Source organism: Aquarana catesbeiana, linkage group LG01, assembly GCF_042186555.1.
Source record: "Aquarana catesbeiana isolate 2022-GZ linkage group LG01, ASM4218655v1, whole genome shotgun sequence".
Classification (NCBI taxonomy): Eukaryota; Metazoa; Chordata; class Amphibia; order Anura; family Ranidae; genus Aquarana; species Aquarana catesbeiana.
Window position 1 is genome coordinate 628,376,151 of NC_133324.1, and position 26,282 is coordinate 628,402,432.

Consider the following 26,282-nt stretch of genomic DNA (forward strand, 5'->3'; position numbering starts at 1 on the left):
CATCATATTGTATTTAGCCTTGCAATGTACATATGTTTTTTGAGCTAAGAATTGTAAAATGATGGAAGAGATTCCTTTTTTAATGATTAAAAAAAAACTAAAATAATCTAAAAGCAGCATAGGCATCCAAGCAAGTGCTGCCACGACTGGGTAACAAACTGTCTGCTAAAAGTCCATCGTCCTAGAAAGACTCACCCATTCACACTTCCTCACCACCACCTCACTACAGGAGATCACTCCCAATAAGCTTCGATGTTAGATGGCGTCGGAGTTTATCCGGGTGGATGATATCACTGCACTTTCAAGTGACAGTGTTCAGGCCCACCAATGGGCAGCTGGTGTTTTTTGTATTTTTTTTTGAGGGGGCGGCAAACAACCCCTCATCCCCGGGCTGCCGGTGGCGCAGCACTACCCCCCGTGGCACTAACACAGCCCCCCCACCACCACCCGTTGTCCTTACCCTGGATGCGGGCAGTGAGAGCATGGTGGGCTCAGGGAAAGCTGCTTCAGTGTTCTCTCCTGGAGCAGCTTCCGCGGTGTCTCCTCTCTCCTCCTCCCAGAGCTATGCGTCCAATAGGATCTCCTGACGTTTTGGCCAATCGAGAAACAAGTTTCATACCTGTATCCTGAATGGTCGGGAGGAGGATCAGTGTGCAACAGTGATCTTTTATTCGCTGTTGCAACACACCTGGGTGGGCCCCAGATGCAATGCTCTGCATCCCAAGTCCATTCTATTTTGAAGCCTATTAGAGCCTACAGCTCTAATCAGGTTCTTAAAAAGAAAGAAAAAAAAAAAAAACCCTGGCCGCTCTAATTCATATGCCCGGTGACCCGAAAGGGACCAGACACATGAATAGGGGGTGGCCGCAGCGGCCATGGATAGATTCATGCTAGCTATGCATAAATCTATCCACTGCATATAGGGGGTGGCAAGGATAGAGCGGGCGGTGCCCCTAATGGATGGGTCGCCCCACTGCTCAGTGCCATCAAATGTGGAGGATCAGATGTGTACGGTCACATGTCCTCCCATACCTGAAAGGCCTGCCCTGGTGACAGGAACAGAAGGAGGGTTCCAGCAGAGCAAGGAGTTGTGTATTAACATACGTTGTTTTATGGAAACCCTTTGATTTTGCATAGGCTGCTAATACATGGCATGCAGGCTTTAACAGACCTGCACCTTTTTTCCCCTTTTTCCAAGGCAGCCCACTACAACACAGAAATGGTTAACATCTGTTCTTTGTGTTGTGCTGAACGCAGGTATATTTTGGTATGTCAGGGTGCCATTTAAAAAAATGGCACTATTTTTTTACCTACTAGTTTATGGTGGTACACAACTGGGGGCACGAGTCCTTTGCCTACAAGCGTTGTGCTAAAAAGGTGCCCCGCTTTCTCATTTCAAAAAGTTGACTGGTCCGTGACAGCGCCCATGGAGCACAGGACTGTTGGAAAATTATTTCTAATTAGTTAAGACAATTTGTCTTATGGATCTGCAAGGTTACAGCTATTTGCTTAGCAGCCACTTGCAGTCCATTTTCGAAGAAAGCTAAAAGTATTCCACTGTGCTGGAACAGGAACACTTCAGCAGCTAATACTATACATTATGAGAGGTTTGCGAACATTCTAATTACCGGTGTTACTTTTTATGGACAATGTACAGTATTATGTGTGGGCTATTTTTAACTTTTCAAAGCCTCTACGATTATATTATTTTCTTCATGCATCTGGTTTCTTTATTCTGTGATAAAAGCAGTTTGTGCTTCAAGCATAGGATTTAAAACATAATTCCACATAAATCCCTCACAGATGAACATCAGAAAAATAAAGGCTAAAAAGGTTAACAGATTTTATTTACCTTTACTGTAATTATTCGGGCCATATCTTCACATAAGCTGTCCTTTTCGGTTTGCTCACATTCAAAGAACTTTGAATAATCTTCTAACAACTTTGCCACAATCTTATTGCATACTTCTTGCTGTTTCATGCCCTCAAAGCCTGGAGACACACTATACAAAAAGAAAATAATTAATAATCATCCTTTTAAAAGGCAGGGCTGGATTTCCATTGCTAAAGTCGGTAGGCTCACAACCTTTGGCACTCAAAAGCAACCGATACCTACTAGTATTACCTCTTTACATAGCCCTAAAGCACTAACCCCAATAATTATGAGGTGTTTTGAAAGGCTGTCAATAGCACATAAAAAAAAAAAAAAAAAAAAGAAGAAGACCATCAACTCCTGCTTAGACCCCAGTGGTATGCATAGACATAAAACCAATCCACTGCAGATCTCATCAGTAGTTCACTCAGCTCTTTTGTGAAAAGGCATTCTTATGTTCGATTGCAGTTTTGAATTTTAGTTCTGCCTTCAATACTATTATTCCACAAATTCTGACATTACTTGGAATGAGTTCAAATTTTGTGCAACTGGTTACTGAATTTTTAGACCCCAGTCTGTTAGAAGTCATATTTTATGTACTTCCATCTTCCTCAACACTGGTTCCCACCAAGGGATGCATCTTGAGCCCCTTACTGTACACAATTACATTTCTGAGATAAGTACAGTAACTGAGCAATCATAATTTGAAGTTTTCAGATAAAGCAGTAGTGGGACTGTGATGAGTCCAAGTATGGGCACAAAGTAGAGAACCTGGAAGTCTGGTGCAAAGTTAATAATCTCTCCATTAAAAAAAAAAAGACAGGGAGATACTGGACTTTGGGAGGACCAGCATTACCCTCCCCCCACTCCTCTCTACATTGGGGGTGAGGCTGTTGAAAAGAACCCTTGATTAGATATTTGGGAGTGCACAACTCTGGGAACCTCACCTGGTGCACAAATACAGCCAGCATAGTGACAAAGCCCTATCAACATCTTTACTTTGAGGAGATTGAAGTATGCTGGTCTTGGTACTTCAATTCTTAGCTAATTTTAGAGGTGTGTAATGGAGAACGGCCTTACTTTTTGCATTACTGTTTGGTACAGTTATTGCTGCAGATATACAGGCACTGCAGCAGGTGGAAAAAACGTCCAAAAAAAAGGCAGCAATAGGACAACCATCAATAATATTTACAACAGCAGGTATAAGGAGATGCCCCTTATTATTATGCAGGGCTCTTCCCATCCTGCTCATAGACTGTTTGTCCTCCCTTATGTGGAAATTTACACAGCATCAGAGCTAGGACCACCAGGCTTAGGAAAAGATTTTCCTGATGCCGTGGGATTGACAAATTCTGCATTACCATGAATTATTGCTGATGTATATTAGTATTTCTTTTATGGGCATTGCTGCAAATTGATATTGGTAATTTTGTACTTTGATTGTTAGTAATATTTTTTTTTTTTTTTTTTTTAATGTATGTAGCGCCTACCCAGATTTTCCGGGAGCCCGATAGTGACTACCGGGGGTAGGGATGGCTGACATACATTCTCTGGGTGCAGGTTTGTGGGCATGGTGGGTGATGAACAAGAAAGAAATTGGGCGCCAGTCACATGTATGTTTTAAACAAAAAAGAAGTTTATTTCTCAGAACAGGAAAAATGTGGGAGAGAGGGGACAAGGGCACAGGACACCCTTAATTACAATCAGCAACAGGCGGATTGGCAGACTCTTTAGACAAAAATAAATGAGATAAGGTAGACCGCAGTACAGGAAAAAGAGCCTTTAAGCTGAATCAGCACATCTGTACTTTGTAGGATAGGCTATCACCTCTGGTAACTGAACTTTACTCACAGCTTCATACACCGGTTCCCTTGGATGAGTTCACTCTGAAATCCTCCCAGTCACTTCATAGCCTCCAGCTCATGAAGAGTCCCCTCTGGTGTTTCCATAGAACTCCATCCCTCTAGAATCAATTCCGGATCTTTGGTAGGCTTTCTTCTGCATAAACTTGAAAACCCGGATAGGCCTCAGATAGGCCTAGCAGCCGGAAGCCACCTGGATAAGCTTCAGGCCTAACAGCCAGGAGCTGGACACACATCCACCCAGGCCGAAGCCCTGGGCAAGAAGACTGACCCTGGTCACCTGACTTATTTCCATTAAAAAGCTTTTCCCAGCATGTTTAGCCGCAAATAGGATTGGCTGAGAAAAGTATGTTTATCCATAACTAAAGTAGGTGTAGCTCATTACTCTAATGTCAAAGGCAACAGCACCACCACCTGACAGAAGGGAGAAGCCACAACTTAGAACAGAAGTCATTTAACCACTAAACACTACAAATTAGCCAGGCTGGCTACCACCCAGCACAACTAAATTTACCTGCAGCCCTATTCTAGGGACAAGGGTGCTACACGTATGTAGTGCCATGCTCCTGAAAAGCAGACGCTATTCTTTTGAAATTTAAGTTAGCTGAAGCTACAGTTTGGCTCAGCTTATTATTACCTAAATTTTATGGTTTCTGTGCCAGTTTAGCTGAACTGTGGAGATTTCCATCTGACCATGAGTGGTGCTGTCACCATTGGTGGACGTTGTAAATACAGTCTGGTTGGACATATTGAATGCTCTTTGCTCAGAAACAGGTTCGTGGGAGTGGTTAATTCACCGTGCATTCTGGGTAGGGGTATTTAAGGGACAGACACCATCTTTAGAGGAGTTCGCACCTCATGGCCCTCCTGGCCTGGGGGAATTGCTGCTGCCTAAAGTTCTGCCTTGGGGTCGGCGGACCCAAGGCCCTGTTACTAGAAGAAGGCCCAAAGTCTTTGTGGCCTATTGGTCCATAGGATGGTCTTTTTGTTGTCTGGCCTGCGGGAAGAAGCAAGGGACTGTGGCAAACAGGGGAGGACTCTTCAGGTGAGGACCGAGCATAAGGCTGGTATCTTGAGAAGAGCCTGGGAACTCAGTCGGGGATGCATTTGTGATCAAGCATAGTAAGCAGTTTATTCAAGATTGTCAGGTCTGTGGCAGAGACCGTATCAAGCATAGTAAGCAGTTCATTCAAGATTGTCAGGTCTGTGGCAGAGACCGTATCCGAGCATCGCATCGGCTGCTAGATTGGTGAGAGAAATCTATCCGATGATTGCTAGATCCAGCTGTGGAGCTGCTGCTTGCTGGATATAAGAAATACCTTTAAACTGCAAGATTCAAAGTACCTGAATTCCGTTCATCCCTTTATCCTGCTATTGTATTATTTTGTTTTCTCAATAAAACTTGAAAAAAGGACTAAGTGTTGGAGCCAGTGTTTCAATTGAGCAAATGATAAATACCCCTATGACGAACACTGTGAAGATGGTAACGGTAAGCCCGAAGAAAATTATTAGCAGCTCCTTCAGAAGGAAATAAAGAGACTGCTACACGTATTTATGTTTACATACTTATTCATTTGATTTTATTACTGTTCACATATATCAGAGTAGCTTTTTTTCTCCTTTTCACGTATAACATTTTTAGAATGACAATACAAATATCCTAATCTTATTTCAAATAACCTTCCACCATGCTGGAAAATCTCTACAAGTTATCTTTTAGCAACAATCACTGCTTTCACCAAGTGTAGCATAGCACAAAGTCAGTTGTGAAAGTCTCATAAGGCAGGCCACACATTAATGTGTTGTCACTCAATGTGGATGGGGGAATCACTCCTGTTGAAACATTGTATTCTCACAGTGAGAAGTGATTGGCACTGATTGATTGGGAAAAAAAAACAAACAGACAGGCTAGTTGTAGAGAAGTCAATTGGTAGATCCTGTCCATACATGGATTGAAATCCCTGCTGAACTGGTCAAATTTTGATCCATGTATGGCTGGCTTAAGATCTTATCAGGAATTTATGGGGAAAAAAAATTAAAACGTTATGTATTTGGAATGTAAATGCAAGGAAAACAAAGTAACCCTAATCACATAATACAGCAGGATGCTGAATAATAAGGACTGGAAAAAAGGAGGGCTTTTTGCAAAAATAAAAGACACTAAGGCTAGCCAGACATTTTACAATTTTCCTTTAGGATTACTGTTGGAAAGTTTAGCAAGCAGGGTGTTCGTGACAAGGAGTCATAAATGGGAATTCATATCCTAACATGATGTTCTCGCATAGGCCTCCTGATGTGATATATGCGGGTAGAGGAGCACAAGATAAGACCTCCTGGGGAGGTTACACCAAGATCAGAGGCCAGCTGTTACTGAAATATGCCCCGGGTCAAAAACAGTGATTCATGGACTAATGGTGTCCCTAGTGGACAAACAGCATGCTTCCTGGAAGATGGGCAAGAGAAGAATATACTTCCTGTTGATTAGGAAGGACAGCCTTTTATGGATTATCATTTGACAGGTGGGCAGTGGGTGTTTGTGTGGGTGGTGTCTGAGTGAGCTTTAACATTAAAGGCCTGCTTTTTTTTTGTCCTAGAGCCCAGCCAGCATACAGAACCTGAAAGAAAGGACTTACGGTATTGTATCACCCCGCCTCTTTTGTTTTATATGCTCTGTAATATTTTTTAGTGTCTTATGTTAGCATTCCTACTTCCTTGTTAAATAAATGAGATCCTTGCTTATTTAAGCAGTGTGTTTAATTTTTATAGCTAACATTGTTATAGTATTATCACTATTAACTTTATCAGAGCTTTGATAGACTAGCTAACTGTAGGAATAGACAAGATATTACACATTTATAATAAATAGGGGAAATCCAAACCAATCCACACTTATTTCAATTATCAAAACCATATGAGGTCAATCCTAAACACTTTGAATTTGTATGCAATCAGACAGGCTCTTGCACTACATAGTTGAAAGTAAATCTAAAGACAATTGAACAAGAAAATTGTATACCGTATGGCCAGCTTAACTCATGTTAGCAATCTGTTAAGGTATACCAGCCTGGAAGACAGATCTAGATTTTAATATAGTTCTTTCTTAAAGCGGAACTAAACCCATCAATGTAACAGTTTCCAAAAACTGTTTCAAGCCATGCCATGAATGATAACTATCACAATTGCTTGTCAAGCCTTCAAATGGTTGGCGTCATAACTGATCACATGTGCAGAACCATGGCCACTGAACACGAAAGAAAGAAGATTACAGCTTTCTCGACTGTAAAAAGGACAGGAGGGTTTAGTTACGCTTTTACGAACTTTACAGCTTTCCTATCAGTCATAGTGGGCAAACGTCTGTGCTAACCATAACGACCAACGTATGCAAGAAAATTACCTGTGTTTGGTTGCATGTATAAAGTATACATGTGCCCAAACACACACACTTTCTTGATGTCACATTGTGTTCCAATGAGTGTAATATATGGCATGTAATGGTTATTGCTACAGATCACCATTACAGCACACCAAAAGGCAGGGGGGAAAAAAAAAAAAAAAAAAAAAAAAAACATGTCAGCATGACAGACCTTGCATTATAGTGGGTTTGAAGAATGTACTTTTCGCTCAAAGTAGTCAAATATGACCACTTCCGAAAGAGTCAATTCTCTAGCACAGTCCCTCCCCTCTCTCCTTGCAAGTCATAGTCCTCTCTTCCTCTGGAATGGTTTACTGTCTATGCTGTCCCAGATCCTCGTTCCCCATGCTGTGTCTATGTACACAACCTTTTATGTAGCAGCCTGGGGTGGAGTAAGGCCTGATTCACACCTATGCATTTTTAGTGCTTTTTGCATTTTGCAGATTTGCACTACAGAACGTGTTCCAAAGGAATCCATGTTAAGGGAACTGTAGTGCAAATATGCAAAAAGCACTAAAAATGCATAGGTGTAAATCAGGCCTAAAAGGGGAATACTATAGAATAACTTGAGTGAAGTCTGCTTGGGCTATTGACACCACATCCAAGATGGCAGCCCCATCAGCAGTCTCGGGGCTTTTGAATATCTACATAAGGGAGGCTTATTATTGTTATTATTTAGAATGGTCTGGTGACAGGGTCTCTATAAAAAAAAGGTATACCGGTCATTACTATAATGTTTCTAAAATGAATAGGAGGTTCAAATATAAGTATTTACATATTTCAGGGTAGAAAGACTGGGTAGTCAATGACCACAATTTTGTACAGCAAAATCTTAAAAAAATAAATAAAACAACTTCAATACAAAAAAAAAAATTAAACACACCCAAGTAAAAAAACAAAAAAAAACAAAAACAAAACTATTAACTACTCCTGAAAAGCACAGTAGAGTCTTCTTAGATTATTTTCTTTTTTAAGGCAGTTGCAATATTTTAGAGTCATTTACTCTAAACCACATGCAGCTGTTTCAGACTTTTTGGCCATCCATAGTGCAGTGTTTGGAAACCATTGCTATGGAGTAGATTTGGGACCTAACAAGCAAGAATAGCCATTAAAAGGATAAGTTCACCTCCAATGTCTGGCTCCAACACTGTACTTCTGTACAGGCTTTCAGTTAGAAAGCCGGAGGAAATGTCAATGGACTATGAGTACATTGTATACTTTGCGAATATGTATATTCCTTTATATACATGTGATTTTTTGCTTCAATATTTTGCTTTGTGATGTGCTTACTCAAATTCCATTATACTTTGGGAAATAACAGCAGAATACATGGTTTTGGGTTGTAGCACTCCAAACTCTATCTGTGAGATTGAGCTAATGCATAGTGTTGCAAGCCAGGCTAACATTGCAAAAGGCTGATATCAGCCCAAATTCAGGAGTTTACACTGCTTGCCTAGAGTTCAGCTTTAAATAAAAACTCTCAAATTTTGTTTTATTTTGCGGGGTTACAGAAAGTTAATAGATGGTGTCATCTCCTAGATTGCTGCCAGTTATTTACAACTAAGGCTCCATGTACATGGACGCTGAGGCAAAGTCCTCTGAACTTTTTTTTTTTTTTTGAAAGCTTGAAACCGGCAATTAGAAACGCCAACTTAGCTGCGTTTGCATGTCGCATTTACGCCTAGAAGCGTTTAGTAAGGATAATATCATAAGACCCTCCCCAAGCTCAAAAAAAGGTTTTATTTATTTAACCATTTCAGGCATTTTGTGAGACCATAGTTACAAGCAGCAGCAGAGAGAGCAGCAGTGTCCTTATATTTGTCCCCATTTCTGTGCTTTTTTTACAATGGATCCCATAATGAGCATATGTGAGGAAATGCTCCTGACGTTGCTCTTGATGAGGCTAGAGCGACGCCAAAAATTGTGTGCGAGGACCAGAGTTCGTCGCTACTGGACCCATCCATTGATCGCGCAGCGCATGTCAGTAGGATATTTTACCAACATGTATGTACAGCTGCGTACCTACCCCGATAATGTTCTTTTCATTTTACATGCGTGTCCATTGCCTCATTTGACATTCTACTAAAAAAAGTTCGGCCCAGTCTGACACGTTTGGACACGAACATGTGGAAGAGTGTGCCAGCAGAGGAACGTCTGTTGGTGACTATCAAATTTCATGAAACTATGTTTGATCACGTCGGTGGTCAGGCTCAATGGTGGGGTCATCTTTTTCATATCTAACATATGGGTCAAATTACAATTATACTTTGTAAAACAACATTGCTAGTGGTGTATTGGATTGGATCAAGGGCTATATATGGTCTATGAATCATTACAAGTATTTACCAGTTTTTTAACTGTCTTTTTTATGTTTTCTCATCATTTTTTCAGTGTTTTAATGTCCAAAAAATTGGGTACCTTTAAAAACGCTTATAAACGAAAATGCGGCTAAATGCCAGTACCGCGTTTAGTGTCTGAAACGCGGAAATCTTTAGCGTCTGAACTCATTTTTTTGCCTTCAAAGAAAGGCTGTTAAATGCAACTGCTTAAAAACGACTGTAAACGAAACTGTGTACATGGTCACAGAAGATAACATTGAATGAGTTCAGAGGCAGATAAAAAAAGCAGCCAACTGCCTCTGAACGTGCGTTTAGCAGCAGCAGTGTACATGGGGCCTAAGGCCTCATGTACACTGCTGCTGGTAAACGGACGTTCGGAGGCAGTTGGCTGCTTTTTTTTAGCTGCCCCTGAACTCATCCAATGCTATCTTATCAGTACATATACACAGGTTCGTTTAATGTCGTTTTTAGGCAGTTGAGTTTAGAGGCCTTTTTTGGAAAGCAAAAAAATGAGTTCAGACGCTGAGCTTAGAGGCATTTCAAGCGCTAAACGCATCAACTCGTGTTTAGCCGTGTTTCGTTTACAGGCATTTTTCATTTTTGGCCATTTTGAAAAAAAAAAAAAAAATTTTCAAACGCTTCTAAACGCAAATGCAGCATGTACACACGGCAAAACGGACGTTTTACACGTGGGTTACTATCTGTCAAGTTAAATCGTTCAGGAGAGGTTGTAAGAACGTCCCGTTTACATTAAGCCTTACGCTTTCATTAAAAAAGGCAAATAGGATAGCTTTCACTATACTTCTGGCACTCCAGCAGCTTACTTGTGGCTCTCTTACACAGCAGGTCCCCTGTGTGTCTGCCCCTCCTCTCCTCTTGTCCAATCACGTTACAGTTTGTATGCTGAGCACCATTTACAAAATACAAAGCATTCTGAGAATAGACAGGAGAAAAGAAACGGGTAGTGTGGCTTGTAAATTTGCAGTCCAAAGCATCAGATATCTGTGATCAATTCAATTCATTGTACATATCGTACAGTCATCCAGGAGGCGCTAAACACAACCTGAGATTTAACTATTTACAACCCAGCAGATTTAATTTTTTTTCCCTTAAGTTCACCTTTAATGTAAGCATACCCGTAAAATGTAACCTGATCCCTAAACTAAGACTTTGACCTACAGGTATGTCAAGGCAAAATAAAAAAAAAAAACATTTAGTACATCTCTGCAATACATACATCCCCATGTTTTATCCTGTTAAAGACCCTACAAGTACAGAAAAGTACCTGATGATCTGCCAGAAGTGCACTCACCTCCTCAAAGTCTTGTTGTGGGCCAACAAAACACCACATTTTTATGGACTGAGGGGTATCAGCCCTGCTCAGTGTCCTTTGCCAACTACTTAAAGCAGAGTTCCACCCAAAAATGGAACTTCAGCTTTAAGGGAAAGTGACCCCCTGACATGCCACATTTGGCATGTCATTTTTAGAGGGTTCCAGCTCCCACTTCTTCCCGGGGCACCGCGACGCCGGAAGCATGGTTACCTCTCCCCCCTCCCTCTCGGCAATCATCTGGGACACGTCACAGGTCCCAGATGATTGCCCGGCCAGTTGCAGCGTGGCTCGCACAGTGCGTGCCCGGCTGTGTGTGCCCACAGTGACAATGCCGGCGCTGCAGAGAGGAGAGGGAGACTAGCTGGGCTTCGTTCCCTCGCATCGCTGGACCCTGGGATAGGTAAGTGTCCGATTATTAAAAAGTCAGCAGCTGCAGTATTTTTTTTTTCAGTCGGAACTCCGCTTTAAACTCCTAGTCTTAAGAAAGAAATAGACGGAGCAAATTTATTTTGATCGATTCCCCCATGAAAAACAGACAATGTTGACAGTGAAATCCCTCCTGCAGAGCCATTGTGATCTCCAAGTGGGGAGAAGGCGTTGCTAGCAGCTATAACAGCTGCTAGCAAAAGTCACATGCAAAATCCAGCAGGCTCAATTGATCAACTTGGGTACATTTATCCTGCCCATACATGGTTTGAATCGTGGCCGGTTCAGCAGATTCGAACAGTCTATGGCTGGCTTTATAAAGTTTTTTGCACTTACCAGATATAACAAAATGCTATCAGTGTTCTAATAAACAAACCAAAAGGGACCAAATAAGAGAAGTTCCTTATCAAGGTTGCAGCATGCTGCAGAGTGCTACCCAGAGGCGTAGCTTGAAGCTTGTGGGCCCCAATGCAAAAGTTGACCTGGGCCCCCCCCACTACTTCCAACGTGCGTGCAGATACATCCACCGCATGCCAAGATACTCAAAGTGGCTTAAGAGTTTTGAGTTCCTCTTTACATCAGAGGACAGGGATTACCGCTGGAGAATCAGAGGACAGGGACCCCTGGCAGGTCACTTGGCAGAGCTCCGTTCCCATCCCAGCACTGTATACAGCTCCACCCCCCACACTACACAGGGCTAAAATCACATTCCTTTACACACAGTCTGTCAGTCTTCACAGGGTGTATCTGGCTTTTATGTTGCCCTTCTGACCTGTAAAATTCTCTGTTTGAAACGGCAGTGTAGTTGCAGTAGGCAGATACACCCTGTGCAGATCATGGCTAACTAGCTGTGTTGTAAAGGAATGTAATTTCAGCCCTGCGGAGGAGGAGTAGTAGACTGATGTAATGGGAAAGGAGCTCAGCAGCCGGGCATAGCATGCAGGGTGGAGGAGGTGGTCAGGGGGCTTTTGGGGGCGGGCAATTTAGATCTGGGAGGGCAAAGCCATGTGACATAAAATCTGGAGCCTGTAGCCCTTCAGGCGCCCCCTGAGGAGGTGTTAAGGGATTTGTTTTAGCAATTTCTGAAGGTTTCTCTGTCAGTGTTGGCAGGTGTTGGGGGAAGGTCAACTCCCAGAGGTGTGTGTCTTGTCCCCAGTTGTCAGGGAAGTGGGGTAAGTAGACATCCCCGGGTGGGGGGGGGTACAGAGAATCTCAACTGGTGACCAGGAGACACTGAGCAGTGTCATACCTGACCAGTGACATCGGTCCCATCGTGGCTACAGGACGGCACTCTCCTCCTCTTGCCTCGCTGAACTCAGTTACCATTCCATGTTGCCAGCACACAGCAGAGACACTTCCCCATCCTGGACTGTTCTCACATCGTGCTCCTCTCCATTCAGGAAATGGCTCACAGCTTCTCCCCAGCCAATGGAAACAGAGGGGTGTGGACTGTGGAAGGCAAAGTAGAAGCCCAGTACTGGAGCGTGGCCCTAGGGCAGCTCGGAGCTGGATTTTGTGGAGGATATGATAACATGACAGAGAGCCTGCAGGGGCCCCCTGGAGCTAGGGGCGGGGTTGCGAACTTGCGATTTTGACCCCTGCAACCCCTTATGCTACGCCCATGGTGCTACCCTTTCTCTCTGTGGGAAATCAGTGATCTCTTTTGCTCTCTGCTGAATAGAGCCAGAGCTCACCAATCAGTGGGGTGCATAAGCATTGCTAATTGCAGAGTTTTAGGTCTTACCCAGTAGGGTGTAGGTCGAATCTCTGCAATAAGACCACTTCTTCCACACTGTAAGTCACATTTGTTTTGATCGTCCTGGAACACAGTTAGTGGACCTAAACTGAGGGTTTGATTTGGCTTTAAACTTAAACTAGGAGTAGGCAACCTCAGCACTCCAGCTATGGTGAAACCAGAGGCTTATGTACACGGGTCACAATTGCAACCTGGCCCCATGCTCCAGGGGGCCCGTGTGGGCCCCCTGTACACTTGGATAGGAGGCGGGCATATAGGAGGAACTGATCCCCCCTCCCTGCAGGAAGAAGATGGAGGGGATTGGTTCCTCTACATGCCGCCCGCTGTCGCTCCTATCCACCTCCTGCTGTGCTTGGGCTCCTGTGTACTCCCCCCGTCCCACTCATCCCCCCACAGTGCTGCCATTCCTATCCATTCATTCTGTGCTGCTGAGGCTGCACAGATAGAGATTGAGGGCAATGTCCTCAATCACCTTTCTCTGTATCAAAAGGTGAAACATCAGGGATTCAACATTTCACCAAAGCCCCCATGGGGCTCAAAAAAAAAAAAAAAAAAAAAAAAAAACAACACCACACACACACAAAGTGGCGGAACTATCAGGGTTCCAAAATTTGCATTTGTGACCAGGCCCTGGTGTTCCGCCACCATGGGGGGCCTCAGCTGGGGGACAGGGCCCCCCCCTTTATGGTTTCTTGCATTAGGGTCAAACTACAAAACTCATCATCCCCCTGCCTATGGGTGGTATGCCTGTGGCTGTCAGAGTCCAGCAATGTCTGATGTGATGTGTGTTTCCACAACAACTGGACCCCTAACATAAACCATTAAAATTAACCTAACTGCGAACCCTTGTTATGATGATGAAAAATTATTATAACATTCATATTGCAGAGAAAGGTTTCCATGCCAATATCATGACAGTCAGAATTTCCAGTGAGAACTTGAACTTTTGGTGTCAGTGTCTATTGATCCATGAATATCACTGGATGTTTGCATCACAGTAATAGCAGACTTGTAACATACTTAGAAATATTGCTACTGGGTGCAGAGGCTTCCTAGACAAAGGGTGCAATGAGTCATGAGCACTGACAGAACAGTAAATAACCTGATCATTAGTGTATAGCAAACTTGATTATGTGACACTGATAACAAGTGAGTTTCTGTGTGGCCATATCAATCATGTGAACACATCAGTTGTAACATCCCTACTAAAAGACTGCCACGTACACCAGTAGGACATGACATATATAACTAGCTAAACGGACTTTTGATTTATGAAAAATTAAAAGCTTGAAAAAGGAGCTATTATGAGAGAACATACACACAGGACTGAAAAAAAACAAGACATGGGAAAAATTCATAAATCAATACTAAGTCCACAGAACAAAGATAAATTGTGAAATACAGGCCAGTCATAGTTTAATTGCATTTGCCAGGTTAGTAGGTATAGTGAGCAAGTAAAACCAAAGTACAATAATCTGTATACTTATTTACATAGTGGTTTCCTTTATAGATAAAAGTACACTGCACACAAATATGATTTGGTATTTAACCACTTCAGCCCCGGAAGGATTTACCCCCTTCCTGACCAAGCCCATTCTTGCGATACGGCACTGCAACGCTTTAACTGACAATTGTGTGGTCGTGCGACCTTGTACCCAAAAAAAATTGACGTCCTTTTTTCCCACAAATAGAGCTTTCTTTTAGTGGTATTTGATCACCTCTGCAGTTTTTATGTTTTGCGCTATAAACAAAAAAAAAAAGCGACAATTTTGAAAAAGAAAGCAATATTTTTTACCTTTTGCTATAATAAAATATCCTCCCCCCCAAAAAAATATATATAAAAAAACTAATTTCTTCCTCAGTTTAGGCTAATATGTATTCTTCTACATATTTTTGGTAAAATCGCAATAAGCATTTATTGATTGGTTTGCGCAAAACTCATTGCGTATTATTTATTTTTTTATTAGTAACGGCGGCTATCTGAGATTTTTATTGTGACTGCAACATTGCGGCAGACAGATCGGACACTTTTGACACTATTTTGGGACCATTGATATTTATACAGTAATCAGTGCTATAAAAATTCACTGATTACTGTGTAAATGTCACTGGCAGGGAAGGGGTTAAACACTTGGGGCGATCAAGGGGTTAAGTGTGTTCCCTCAGTGTGTTCTAACTGTAGGGGGGATGGGCTCAATAGAACATGACAGATTATGGCTCCCGATCACTGGCAGCAGTAGATCCCCGTCATGTTGCTAGGCAGAACGGGGAAATGCCTTGTTTACATAGGCATCTCCCCGTTCTGCCTCTTCGTGCCACAATCGCGGGGGACCGGCGGACATAGAGTCCGCGGGACAGGTACGTGGTTTTGCGCACCCGGGCCATTCTGCTGAAGTAAAGCCGTTAAATGAACAGTGCTACACGACCACCCAAACCATACTCTCTAGTCTCATCAGCCGGGAAATTTGTGACTCCCTATGAGAAATTGCATTTAGCACAATAACAAAAGCCCTAGCATATTTGTAATGTGTGGGCACCGCTCGTTGAGTGGACAGTGGTGCTCACCGACCATTAATATGTCACGATAGATGATATAGCTGCACAGGCTTATATACCAAACTAGCTCCGTTGAAGCTAACAAATTCTCTATACCCTGAGACGTTATGGTACTAGTATTGAAATGATGTTCATTTCTATCTATGTGTTACTGAACAATGCATTTGTATACTGTACACCTCTCCTTTCTCAATAAAATAAGATTGAACTAAATGAACAGTGGACCAAGCCTGCCTGATAAAGGTCGGTACCCTGATATAAATTTTGTGCACAAGCTTGTCACTCAGCAAATCCCTATAGTTGCAGAAATCTTAAAGTGATTGTAAGGGTTCGTTTTTTTTTTTTTGTTTTTTTTTAAACATATATTACTTACCTCCACTGTGCAGCTCATTCTGCACAGAGTGGCCCTGAACCTCATCTTCTAGCGGTACTCGGGGCTCCTTCCCACATCAGATAACACCTAGGAGAAGCGCTCTCCCGAGGGGTTACACTGCGGGCGCGCTCTCGAGTCCATCATCCGGCGTCCATAGCCGCTGAATGTATGACTCGGCCCCACGTTATTGGATGCGATTGACAGCAGAGGGAGCCAATGACTGTGCTACTATCAATCTATCCAATCAGGACACGACACACCCGCTGGAGTTGATGTGCTCATTACCGTCGCGAAAATTTCGGGGCTCAGGTAAGTATAAGGGGGGGGGGGGGCTCGGGGGCGCTGCTGCATTAAAAAATGTTTTTCACCTTAATGCATAGAATGCATTAAGGTGAAAAACAGAGAGGGTTTACAACCCCTTTAAGCCCCCTGTAATTCTCTGTTCCCTAGCTTACTCTATTATTGCCCTTAGTCTACCAGATTGAAATTATCCATGCCCTTAAACTCTTTAAGAAAATATCATAAAAAGTTAAATGCAAAAGGTAAAATAACTCAACTTAAAAGTACAACTAAAGAATCCTGTATGACTGCTCTGCTCCAAATTCAATCTCATTTTGAGGATTTGTATTGAACCACAGGAGGTTATTATCCACTTAGGATCTCACACCTGTTCACCCCCTGAATGGACCAGAACAATTTTCAAATTTCTGCTATGAGCCTGTTTATTCGGCAATAATTTTGTCATTAAAGTGTTACTAAACACATAACAGTAAAACACAACAGTATATGCAGTAAAACATGCTTGTCATTCTCACTGCGGAACCTAAGGGGTTAATTCTCCACATTGTGTTAAAAGGCTGTTTGATCTAGTATGCACAGATCTCCCTCTTCTTCCATGGTCTCCTAATAATTTCCTGATAACAGAGCCTATGGAGTCAGGCTGCACATGCTCAGTTTGGTGTATATTGCTATAAAGGTTTTTTTTTTCTTGGGAAAGTGCATGTGATCAGCACAGGCCGGAGTCAGGGGTCTTTCAGTCTCATAGGGGAGTCAGAAAACTCCTCCTACAAGCTTTATCCAGTGCTTGGCTGAACACTGATAGAAATCACAAGACTGCTATATACTGCTGACGAGAAAAAGTATTTAAACAGTTTATGTTTACTAAAATAATTGCATTTCCATATTCTGTGTACCGTGGCAGACCAGATATAGTGAATGGTGCTGGGTTTAGTGCGGAGTTTAGTAGCACTTAAACAATATATGCATTACGTTATGTCAAAGGACAAACAAGGCTTTCTTTTCGTGAAGATTGTCCTGCAACAATTAGGTTTTTTCCCACAATTCTTAGACTATTAAAACTGCACTTTTTTGTGCAGTGTTAGTTTAAATATAAATATAGTGTTACTGCACATAAAAAAGTGTGCATTTTATTTTGTAATTTGTCCTGTTTAAAACAACACTAAAATTATGATTTTGGTACAAAGCATTGCAAAGTTCTTTACAAATGAAGTAAAGCAGGTTTTTTCAATTTTGCACTATTTTCAGTCTATTACGTGTAAAAATAAAAATATTAATAAACAAAAGCAAACAAAAAACAGAAAAAAAGAAGGATTAAATATTAGTTAAAAAATAGAAAGAAAAAAAAAAAAAAAAAAAAAAAAAATCACCAGGAAATTTTTTTTTTTTTTTTGTCAGGTTGCTTTAACGGACTTCATCTGCAGATCGAAGTTCATCCCTTTGATGCATAGATGAATAAACAGACAGATACAAAAAGAAAAAATGTGTTTCATTGTAGCTTTCTGTAATCGCGGCTGAGCAATGCTTTGACAAACATTACCAGACTGCTTTTTTTGACAGCTCCTGCTGCCGGGACCTTCTTTGTGTACTCCGCAATGCAGGGGAGATCCCGGCAGAAGAGCAGAAGGACTGGACATACTAGACACGTCCTGTGTACAATGATGACATTTTTTTTTTTAGGGGTGTCTAGCAAGCCCAGAGTCCGCAACTGGTTATTGTTCATTAGTATGCTGACAGCTAGTGAAAGTTTCTGGCTACTACAACGTGTTTACTATGAGATTTTGGCATCTTCCACTGTCCTCCTGTTTAGTGCTAGTTAGTTTAGTCCTAGCTAAACCCTCCCCATTTATTCCATGTTCCTGCAGTCAGTGTTCATTATGGGCAAAGACAGGACTCCAGAAAATTGTTTTATTACACACTTCAAAAGGACTTGAAAAACATCCCTGGTATGGCAATTGTCTGAAGTCATATTATGCTGATTTCAACTTTTTTGCCTTATTGAAAAAGTTAAAGCTACCTGTGGATGGTGCCAAGTCAGCTGGTGACCATACTGCACAGACAGACTGAGTCTAAAATACATAAAGCTGCATTTGAAACAGAACTCAGACAATGAACGTGTTCCAAATCCAGTTATTACAAGCCTCAAAGTAAAAAAAAACAAAAAAAAACAAAAACAAAAAAACCCCAAAACACACTTCCATTACCTTCAGTGACTAAAGCCAAATCCTCCTTCATTTATGTCTCACGTGATCTCCCTTCCAGGCACTGCAGTTGACAGTGGAAGGGTTTTTAGCAACAGAGGCAGTGCTGTCAAGCCATAAAGCAAAGGGCAGGACTAGGTATGGCCAAGTGCAGATTGAGAAGCTATAGGCTTGTGAATTGGCAGTGATAATGCAGATAGCCATTCCCCTGCAATATCCCCTGTTCCAGTTAATAAGTAAGATACTGTATAGCGAATGGTCATCTTCCCGCATACCTCAATACAGCGATGTGTGCAACACATTATGCATTCCAATGTTGGTCATTATACTGGGCAAAGGCAAAATGTTGTTAAATAAATACTGTATTTCTGAGTGGCTATCTGCAGTTATGGTGGCCTTTCCTAAATACATCCACTAATGGTTTTCATCCAAAATTATCGGCATCACAGTTTTTTCAAAGGCCAAAGTTATTATGCTGTTGATGTGCACCCTTGCTACTACAGGTATCTGCCTATGAAATGTTACAAATGCAGAGTGAATGAGAGATCTTGAGTTTGTAGATCTTAGCTATGAATAAATAAAAGTTCATCCTGTGGGGAGCATGCCCAGTAACTGAGCTTAGTTGTCTGTAGAGTTTAGCCTTATGCATTCTAGATTAGGCTGGGTTCACACTGCTGCGGTGCGGGAACGCAGCGAATTTACGGCGGGTTCCCGCATCGCACCAACTCGCACGGCAGTTCACACTGCCATATGCGAACTGCTGGGGAGTGTCATACAATGTTAATGACACCCCCAGTTCAGCCCGCATATCGCAATGCGAACTGACAATTCGGACATTTTCGGATTGCATAGGTGTGAACACCCATGCGATCCGATTTTGGTCCGAACAAAAAAAAGGGTCCTGTGCGAGTTTGGACCGAATGCGGTGCGATATCAGCCATACTATCTGTATGGCTGATATCGCACAGCACAGACATCGCATGTGATGTGAACAGCAGTGCGCTGCGAATCACATGCGATGTCTGCCACCGCAGCAGTGTGAACCCAGCCTTAAGGTTACCATTTGTCTCCATTTCCTAGGTACATTCCTGTAATGCAAGGTCTGTCCCTGGTGGTGTACTCAGCTGCATTAATTGAAGGTCAATCAAATAATAGAAAACAACTCCTCCTTAGCTTTTATTTTTTCCTTCTACATGCTCAAATAGCCAGAAACCTTACAGGATGAAGCAGAGCTTGACAATTGGCAGGGTGAACTGTCACATGGTGTGGAAGTGGCTTCTGAGCTCAGAGCTGTGACGTTGGGTGAATGAAGGCTTTTTGTGGGAGTCTCTGCTCACTGTGTGGGCCGTGCTGACATGGGCCAGCCAACGCCTTAACTGCCAATACTGGGATTAGAAAATTAGGGGAGGAGCCATACTAACATTGTGTAACACACTCACCTGCACTCACACACTATACAAACTTTTTAACCCATGCACCGTGCGTTACTACTGACCTCTCAACTATTGACACCTGAACTCTGCATTACTTACTACTGATCTCTGGAGCTCTGTGTTACTTACTCTTGTCCCCTGAACTCTTACTTATTTTTTTTCATAGATTTCTTTAAACCTTAATTGATTTTTAGAATAGGACCCTGCTAGCTTATCGCAAAAAAAAAAAAAAAAAAAAATTGTTGCATCCTGATCATCTTGTACAGCTTCAATGAATGGAGGAGGTGGTACTGGAAGATTGGTGGTGGTCTGGAGAGATTAGAGGATGAAAGGATGAAAGACTTCAACTAAATCTGCAACAGCTCAAGGAACACATCACATTGAGCAAAGCTAGTGGGGTGTCTCCAGATTTCATTTAGAAAATCTGGTAACTTTATTTAGCTACATACCAATATAGGTGGGCATGGCAATACACAGTAACTGTTAACCCGAGCATAATATACTATATTTACCACCTACCAAACCTGCCTGTTATGTTAAATATACAGTAAATAAACAGATCAAAGTTGTCAAAGACTGTGAAAAACCAAGACAAAAAAAAAAAAAAAAAAACACAACATACTGGAAACAGTTTGGTCCGAACACAGTAGCCAGGTTGTAGATATTCATTTTATTTTCGGCATGTCGCTCCACTACTTGAGTCAGAAAGTGGCAGAGGTACTTCAGCAGGCTATAATGAGTATCTGGCAATTCATGGATCAGCTCCTTTAGTCGATTTTCTCTTTGTGCATCACTTCCCGTCTCTGAAGAAAACAAATACACCATTGTCACACTGAAAAATGTGCCTGCCAGTATCTTGAATACACACTCTTCACTAGAATAAGCCCAATCAAGAGGGTGCAAGAGTCATCTTTCATTTACAGTCATGCAACATAAAAAGATAATAGCTTTAAATTCAAAATGCAGACTAGAACCCAACTTTGCATTTTACATTTGTTTATTCAAAAAGGTATGAATAAGATGCTATGTCCAAAAACCAAATTTGTCTCTAAGCAGTGTCCTCCTGCCGGTATGTCTTATGCCCTGTACACACGGTCGGACATTGATCGGACATTCTGACAACAAAATCCATGGATTTTTTCCGACGACGTTGGCTCAAACTTATCTTGCATACACACGGCCGCACAAAGTTGTCGGAAAATCCGATAGTTCTAAACGCGGTGACGTAAAACACGTACGTCGGGACTATAAACGGGGCAGTAGCCAATAGCTTTTGCCTCTTAATTATTCTGAGCAGTGCGTTGGATTTATGTACACACGATCGGAATTTAACCGATCGGACTTTGTTGTCGGAAAATTTTATATCCTGTTCTCAAACTTTGTGTGCCGGGAATTCCGACGGAAAAAGTCGGATTAAGCCCACACACGATCGGAATTTCTGACAACACAATCCGATCGCACTTTTTCCGTCAGAAAATCCGACCGTGTGTACAGGGCATTACTCATACTTCTGCTAGCCTCAGACATAAGACAGCGGTCTGAAGAAATTTGAGATTTAAAAGCTAAACATTTGTTCTTTGCCAAAAAAAAAAACAAAAAAAAAAAAGTGACTGCTAAACTAGGATTGTTCACCTTTGGTTGCATGAACAATCTAAATCACATGTCTTTTTTTTACCATACGAGGATAAACAGTTGCACACATTATGCATACCTCTGAAGTTTCTTAGATAAGACAAAGGAACACAAAGTATGTAGGTAAAAGGACTCAACTCCTACTACACCTCCCAGTTATGTGGGCCATACCAGATTTTGTTCAGCCTTAGCGGAGGGGGGGGGGGGGGGGTAATTCCTCTATCCACCTCATTTGTGTGGATAGACATTTTTATTTATATTGCATTCAGCCCACTAGCTGAACAAACAAAAACAAAGTATATGGCCAGCTTAACCGAGCCCTGTTCTGTAGTTCAATGCACTTTATGGCCAATCAGAATTAAGCTATTGGTCTCACCGCTAATTACAGAAGCAATAGGAATTTTTTTTTTTTTTACTATGGGCACAAATGTATTAAATAGTTTATGATTAGAAAAAGAAAAAAAAAAAAAAAAGAAGGTTTCAGGTTCACAGGGTGAGCCGGGAAAAACTGTTCATTAAACCATCAATGAAATAAATAAATCTAAAGCCAAAACTCTTTCATTTTCTCATTTTCGATAAAGCAGGGAAGGGTTAAAGCATTTGTTACCCCAACACTTCATATTCTTGATATGCAACTGCTGTACCATGTACTTGTATGAGAAAGTATCCTGTTCTCTTTGTATTGCTTCGTGTGAAATCCCTGGTGTTCCTGCTAGTTCCATTGCTTTCCTATTAAAAACCGACCACATTAACCACTTAAGCCCTTTAACTGACAATTGCGCGGTCGTGCAACGTTGCTCCCAAACAAAATTGATGTCCTTTTTTTCCCACAAATAGAGCTTTCTTTTGGTGGCATTTGATCACCTCTGCGGTTTTTATTTTTTGCGCTATAAACAAAAAAATAGCGACAATTTTGAGAAAAAAAAAAGCATTATTTTTTACTTTTTGCTATAATAAATATCCCCCAAAAATATATAAAAAAACATTTTTTTCCTCAGTTTAGGCTGATACGTATTCTTCCACATTTTTTTTTTAACCAAAAATATCGCAATAAGCGTTTGATTGGTTTGCGCAACAGTTATAGAGTCTACAAAATAGGGGATAGTTTTATGGCATTTTTATTGATAATTTTTTTTTATTAGTAATGGTGGCGATCAGCGATTTTTATCATGACTTCGACATTATTGCGGACACATCGGACAAGTTTGACACATTTTTGGGACCATTGGCATTAATACAGCGATCAATGCTAAAAAATTGCATTGATTACTGTAAAAATGTCACTGGCAGTGAAGGGGTTAACCACTAGGTGGCGCTGTAGGTGTTAAGTGTGTCCTAGGAAGTGATTCTAACTGTGGGGGGGGGGGGGGCTGTGTGTGACACATCACTGATCAGCACTCCCGATTACAGGGAGCTGTGATCAGTGACAGTGTCATTAGGCAGATTGGGGAGATGCTTGTTTACATTAGCATCACCCCGTTCTTCCTCACCGTGAGACGATCGCGGGTATCCCCGCAGACATCGGGTCCATAGGACCCGCGATCACGGTCACGGAGCTCCCGGCGGGCATGCACCCCCAAGCCACCTCTTAAAGGGCAATGTACAGGTACGTTAATCTGCCGCAGTATATCTGCGTGAAAGCAGTTGGGAAGCGGTTAAGCAGGAGAGCAGACCATGGTCAGTTCTCTAGCTATGCTGGGAACTCAGTGTACTCGCCTCCAATGATCATACTTGTCCTGACAAGCCCCTGCTGCACAGCCATTCACTGGGAAGCTTAGTGTGCTGCTGCTTCTCCCCCAGCTCTTATGCAGCTAAGAACAGAGGAAAGGTGATCACTTTACAATAGAAATGAAGGGCTAAACATTTTTGTATAGTAATTAAAAACATAAACCGAATGGGTTGTTTTATGAGGCGATAGTTTACAATCACTTTAAAACCACGGTTAATTTTTTTGTCATCTTTGTCTCATTAGGGAGACCTACCTTTACTTTCCATCCTGTAGACACAACAGGAAAGAAGAGGATATCTTTCCGAAGTGAGGGAAATCCCCTCTTAGGCAGCTGTCACGGGAGCAAGTGTCACAAATGAATAAGTTTCCTAACTATTCCTATTCTGGTGGCAACTCGAAATTTTGGATTTACCCTCATTTTCATTCTTGATGACATTAATGATCAGTACAGTTAGTGTAAATCTCCCTTACTTTCCTAGAGTTCAGCTTCAAAGCCCAACTCCTGGAACATTTAAAATTATCCCTTGCATCTAAACTTTGCTTACAGTGGAAGGTTTAGATCAGGGGCAGGCAACCTCGGCCCTCCAGCTGTGGTGAAACTACAAGTCCCATGAGACATTGCAAGAGCCTGACAATCACAGGCAGACTCCTAGAGGCAGAGGCATGATGGGGTTTGTAGTTTGAGGTTGCCTACCCCTGGTTTAGATGCTCATGTTGTCTAGGGGAGAGGAGAAACGTTTACTTATCTGATCCTCCCCCACGCTCTAGCGTCAACACATCCAATGCAGGGCTTTAGTTTTGAGGATGCCAGGATCCTAGACTTTTCGGGGAAAGGGGGCGGGGGGGGGGGGGGGGTAGAAGAGGCTGTGGGGACCAGTCTAGTTGTGAGAGGAGCAGAGGATCCGGTAAGTAAGGGAGAGAAAGAGAGAGAAATGGATGTCTTTGTTACTGTATGTGTAGGGGTCACCTTCCAGTACAGTATATTAAGTGAATCTGTTTATTGCAATGAGTTTATATGCAGCTTCTGTTACTGTAGTTAGCCCTGTAGCCCTGTCCCCTCTGGTCTGGGATTCTAGTGCTAGTTTTAGATTAGGACCAATAACCAGCATAAGCTGGATCGTAATTTTAAAAGGTCCATTTGCATGAAAGATTAGAAATTATTAGGGAGGGACTAAAGCACAGAGTAGATATAGACTGATTCTGAGTTCCAGTGCAACACCACAGTTCCTGCTGGTGAGAAGCTCCATTCAAGGCTGGTTGGAAAATTGGAGGATCTCCGCCCCCCCCCCCCGTAACAGATGATCTTGTCTTTGACACAAAGACAGATGCCACATCATCCTTAGTGGCCCCTCTAACGACTATGCTGCAACAACATTCATCTGGAGGGATCTCGAATAATAACTATATATACCCAGGTAAATGTGCATAATTCCACCGGGACTCCTATCGGCCCTTTTGCGGAGAATACCTGCTTGTACATTGGATGCATGTACTATTATTAATCTCTCCTTATAATAAAGCTTGTATTATTTCTATACTGGTGTACATCTATAGTTAGTACTTATGGTTAAATGTTATATGCTGGTTGCAGTAGTTTCTCTGCTCCAAATTACTTTAAATTAGATTACTGATTTATTTCCCAGGAAGGGAATCCCCTCTGTTCATAGATGGCCTGTCCTGGGTGGAGACACCGACAACTTTATTATCAAATCCACGCTTCCACTTAGCAAAGGCTCTGGTACTAAATTATTTACCTACAGTTTTATAGCAATATTCTGTTTGAGTGTGTAACCCTCTTTTTTGGGGAGGGAGGAGGTTATAAGACATTGCTCTCCCCAAAGTGAGATGAGTGATCTAACTGCCCTCCGGCATCTGACAGCATGCACTGCTATCTTAGGAGCTGGAAGGTGCTTCTTCTTGTCACCATATAGGTGCAATGACTGCCTGATGTGCCTGCATATTTAGATTTTTCAGCTTTAGGATATAATTTGCGGTTCTCACTTAGTCCCTTAGTTCTGGTTTGCACTTGCAGTTGGAGGGGCAATAAAAACAGGTGGTTAAGTCACATTTTTAACCACCACCCCCCTCCACAAAATATAAAAAAAAAAAAAGAAGGGGGGGGGGGGGGGGGAAGGAAGCTGTATGGGGTATATGCATTCAGTTGTCATGATTCTCTGCAAAATCCCTCCCTCTGTTGTGTTTGGGGGGCAGTACCCCCCCCCCCGCCGATTACGACCTATTCAAGTGAATAGAGCTGCACCACAACTGGCCAGTTGCAGTACAGTTGTACGGCTGTTTAGGGGTTAAAAAAAGGCATTAGGTAGGCAACATAATGATTCAACACCTGTCAAGCAACCTCTGAAAAGCGATCCATGACAGATGACTCTTGAGAGAGCCATCACAAATGTAACCAGGCCCTCAGAAAGCAGCTATGTCCATGTATCCAGAAAACCCCCGACTCCTCTTTATGTCTTATCTTTTCCCTTCTTTCCTCCCTCTCTATTTTTTTGGTTTTATGCCAAACTTCTATCTTGCCCCCCCCCCCCCCCCCCCTCAATTTTTTTATTCCCAGAAGAAAAAATAAAATAAAAAATTCAGTGTCCTGATTACGGTTTCCTTTTCTGTCTAAATGGTTGAATCTTGACTGTAGCCTTACGGGACAGGAGACAAGGGCAACAATGTAATAATCTTGTTTCCTTTGTCAGATAGTACCATTGGGATGTACATAGTTACTGCTACAATGTTAGAGACTTACACCTTACTGATGGTTAGTACAAAGCTGTTGCCCGAAATTATCCGAAGGGACAAACACAAAAGTTTGCCTCACACGATTTTCGTTTAATCAGTACAGTTTTCATCCAGAAATACATTACATCACTTCCAAATTTTTTTCCTGTCATACGAAATTTTTCTTACTTTAGTAACCTATTCACATTCCATAAGGGGACTAGAATTAAAAAAAAAAAAAAAGGGCGGAAGATAATTCGTCCGATTATCTCATTGTGTGTACTAGGCTTTAGTATTGTATTTGTGTAAACATGTCACTTCAGTAAGTCCTTT

At 42.0% G+C, this 26,282-nt stretch overlaps 1 protein-coding gene across 3 annotated transcripts in view; it reads right to left on the minus strand.

The window, feature by feature from the left end:
* Window positions 1–26,282, minus strand: part of FAM13A (family with sequence similarity 13 member A) — a 280,680-nt gene that overhangs the window by 201,812 nt on the left and 52,586 nt on the right. For all 3 annotated transcript variants that reach the window (XM_073600928.1, XM_073600935.1, XM_073600923.1), the window contains 2 exons: window positions 20,484–20,664; window positions 1,853–2,003 (listed from right to left, as the gene is read on the minus strand). In XM_073600928.1, coding sequence (XP_073457029.1) covers window positions 1,853–2,003; window positions 20,484–20,664 — 332 coding nt within the window. The remainder of the gene's footprint in view (window positions 1–1,852; window positions 2,004–20,483; window positions 20,665–26,282) is intronic.